General features: G+C 57.7%; 1 protein-coding gene across 1 annotated transcript; it reads right to left on the bottom strand.

Annotated features, from left to right (window-relative positions):
- Nucleotides 1-1,139: 1,139 nt before the first annotated feature.
- On the bottom strand, nt 1,140-2,963 carry LOC136550835 (probable fucosyltransferase 8). The gene is made up of 2 exons (XM_066542430.1): nt 2,716-2,963; nt 1,140-2,607 (listed from the first exon to the last, which is right to left on the bottom strand). Exons 1-2 carry the CDS (start codon nt 2,961-2,963, stop codon nt 1,140-1,142), a joined length of 1,716 nt encoding a protein of 571 aa, XP_066398527.1.
- Nucleotides 2,964-3,187: the final 224 nt, after the last annotated feature.

Raw genomic sequence — 3,187 nt, forward strand, 5'->3', positions numbered from 1 at the left:
ACCGTCGCGTTTGTGGCTAGGAAGACCACCTTAGCCTTGAGCAGACTCGTGTGTGACCGCTCGATGCTCTGTCCCTATGGGACCAGGTTAGCGATGCGGAAGTCGTCTTCCATCAGGAGGCACCACATCGTGCCTGAGAACAGCTTGTAGTAGAGGTCGGTCGAGTTTGGGAGCATGGCGACGAGTAAGACGTGGCCCGTGAGCAGCGCGTAGAAGAAGGCGCTCACCATGGACTGCATGTGATTGCCAAGTCTATCAAAGGGGAGCCACACAACATAGGTGCACTCCATGATGTAGGCGTTGCGGTCGGACCAGAGCTGTTCCATGGACCTAGCATAGAGCGGCGTGCTGGGGGCGCACCGCCTGTCCCGGGCCTTGTAGGCGCGCAGTTTGTCTTTGAGGTACGACGACGCTGCATACGGGAAGTGCTTATGTTACCGCCATGACTCGTACCGGCTTCAGCACAACCGCCGGTCCATGCCCGCCGAGAGAAGCCTGCTGAGGAGCTCATCGCGGCCATGAGGAGCTTTCGTCGTCGAAAGCCCTAGAGCCACCATGTACGAAGGGAACAAGGCCTGCAGTGTTTTGGCCAAAAGCTTGATAGTAAGGATGGCAGGGAGCATTCCAGGAGAGGCTTGCCAGAAGGCACATTGGAGACCCACTTGCGTGTGAAAAAGGCCCAAGGCTATCCACGTAGTTACCCGACCCGGAGCTTGGCCCTTACGGAGGCTTCTTTGCGAGAGGCTCCAATGAGCACTAGGGGAAGCTTGCTCGTTTCTCGATACCTCGGTAAAATTACTGGAGTCATCGACGGTTGATTGCGTCTTTACCTCATCTTTAGCTATCGCATTTATATTGCAATCTTTGTTTTGTGCTTTACCTTTCTTAGCATAGTTGATAAGCTAGTTGATAGAATTGGAACCTAGATTTCATAACTCTTTTACAGTAGAGATAGCAACACACTAGTAAAACCAAATTTACATATTTAGATAGTTTATTTATTTGCATAGGTTTTGCTAAGATGAGAATTAGAGGTATAATTAGAATTAGATTTTTAAGTTGCTTAATTCATATCCTCTTAGACGTCACGGTCCTTGCAGAAGGAAAATGCACATGGAAAAGTAACAACGCCACGCCGCCTAGTCAAAAAACTTGACCCCATCCTTGAAATCCTCGCAGACCTTGATATGGCGTGCCATGTCCTCCTCGTTAGCGCCCTTGTCCCGGCACTTGAGGCCCCGGGGCGGCGTGAGGTTGCAGGGCTCCATGGACACTGCCCGCCGGCACGGCGTCTCAGGAACCTTGTGGTTGAACGCGGTGAGCAGGATCGCTGGCTGGATGCCTGCGAGGCCGCTGCTGACGTACCCAAACGTGGACAGGCCGGATGTGACCAGCTCCTCGGAGAAGCTGAGCAAGTATATCTCCACGAGCGCCTTCTGGTTGTGCGCCAGGTTCTCAGTCGCCTGCCGCTCCTCGTGTGTCCGCTGGAACACGCTTACCCTCGTCGCGCCGCCACCCTTCGCCACGTGCGGCGTGGAGTACCTCGACCTCAGCCTCTTGTAGTAGTCGGAGTACAGCGACGCGATGAAGATGGCCGCGGAGTTGTTGGAGCCATTGCCATCGCCGCCAGTCACCGCGGTCGGCGTCACAGCCTTGTCATCGTCGTTGGTGGTTTCCGGTAGTATGTGCTCCTGCCTGGAGCAATTGAGGATCTGGTTGTACATGTCATCGGCCGGGATTGAGGAGTGGCCGTACATCCTGATCTGCACGCCGATCCTCCGTGTCGCCGGAGCCAGGTACGAGCGGTAATACCTGATGACCAAGCTCCACACGGGGTTGGCCGGGTGGAGCAGGTACCGGGACATGAGGTGGTGCACGCTCTCCTTCTCGGGGAACAGTCGCCCAAGCTCGTCCTGGAACTCGGCTACCTCATACAGCGACGGCGCGAAGTAGAGGTCGCTGTACAGCAGCAGCCAGTTGACCTTGCGGAGCACGCGCTGGTGCTCGCCGCAGAAGAAGATCCTATCCCTGAGTCGATACCCTAGGCTCAGGTACACGTACGACGGAGTCACGGCCGCCGTCGCGTTCGTGGCTGTGCCGACCACCTTGCCACCAACCAGCCTCGTGTACGACTGCTCCATGTCCTGCCCGACCCCGAACAGGTTGGCGACGGGGAAGTCCTCCACGGGGAGCCGCCACGTCGCGCCCGGGAACGGCTCGCAGAAGAGGTCGGCCGAGTCCGGGGGCAAGGCGGCCAGGAGGACGCGATCGGTGAGCAGGGCGTAGAGGAAGCCGCTCAGCATGGATAGAATGCGGTTACCGAGGCCGTCGAAGGGGAGCCACACGACGTAGGTGCACTCCATGCCCTCAGCGCTGCGGCCGGACCGGAGCTGCTCCACGGACTTGGCGTAGAGCGGCGTGCCGGGGGCGCACCGCCGGTGCCGAGCCTCGTAGGCGCGCAGCTTGCCCTGGAGGTACGGCGACGCCGCGTACGGGAAGTGCTTGTAGTATTGCCACGACTCGTACCGGCTCCGGCATGCCCACTGGTCCATGCCCGCCGGGAGAAGCCCGCCGAGAAGCTCGTCGCGTCTATGAGGAGCGTTCGTCGTAAGCCCTGGAGGCAGGTGGCGACTGAGGTTAGTTTTGCAGATATGCTACAGTGCTGTAGCTTGCAAAAGCCCGGGAATGACATGGACATGCACGAGCTGACCATATGTACCTGCTGTTCCATTGTTCATGGCTGTGAGCTTGGCGAGGTCGATCGCTGACGACGCGCTCTCCCGGCCGAGGACGAAGAACGCGAGGAGCAGCAGCGTCATCAGGCTGCCGGCGAGGAAAGCCTGGTGACACACCTTCTTCTCCCTCACCGGCCATGGCCACGGCTCCGCCTCCACCGCTGGCGCCACCTCCAGATCGTCCACCGGCTTTGGTACCAAGCGTGCAGCGCCGCCACTCGTCGTCATCTCCGTCGATCAGCTCTGTACCGTGCGTGCTTGCCGACGACCGTACCACGGTATTTATTGGAGCTGGAGTTCTCGTCACGTCGGTGATTGCAGCGAACGTGGGAGATTGAACGGACCACGTTTCCGATACCACCTGAAAGGTCCTAATAGCTAGAGTTGGTGAATAACCTATAAAAATTTCTACAAACAACACTTAAAGCCAAGTGATTAGATAATTAAGTGGC

The sequence above is a fragment of the Miscanthus floridulus genome, chromosome 4 (genome assembly GCF_019320115.1).
Source record: "Miscanthus floridulus cultivar M001 chromosome 4, ASM1932011v1, whole genome shotgun sequence".
NCBI classification, from domain to species: Eukaryota; Viridiplantae; Streptophyta; class Magnoliopsida; order Poales; family Poaceae; genus Miscanthus; species Miscanthus floridulus.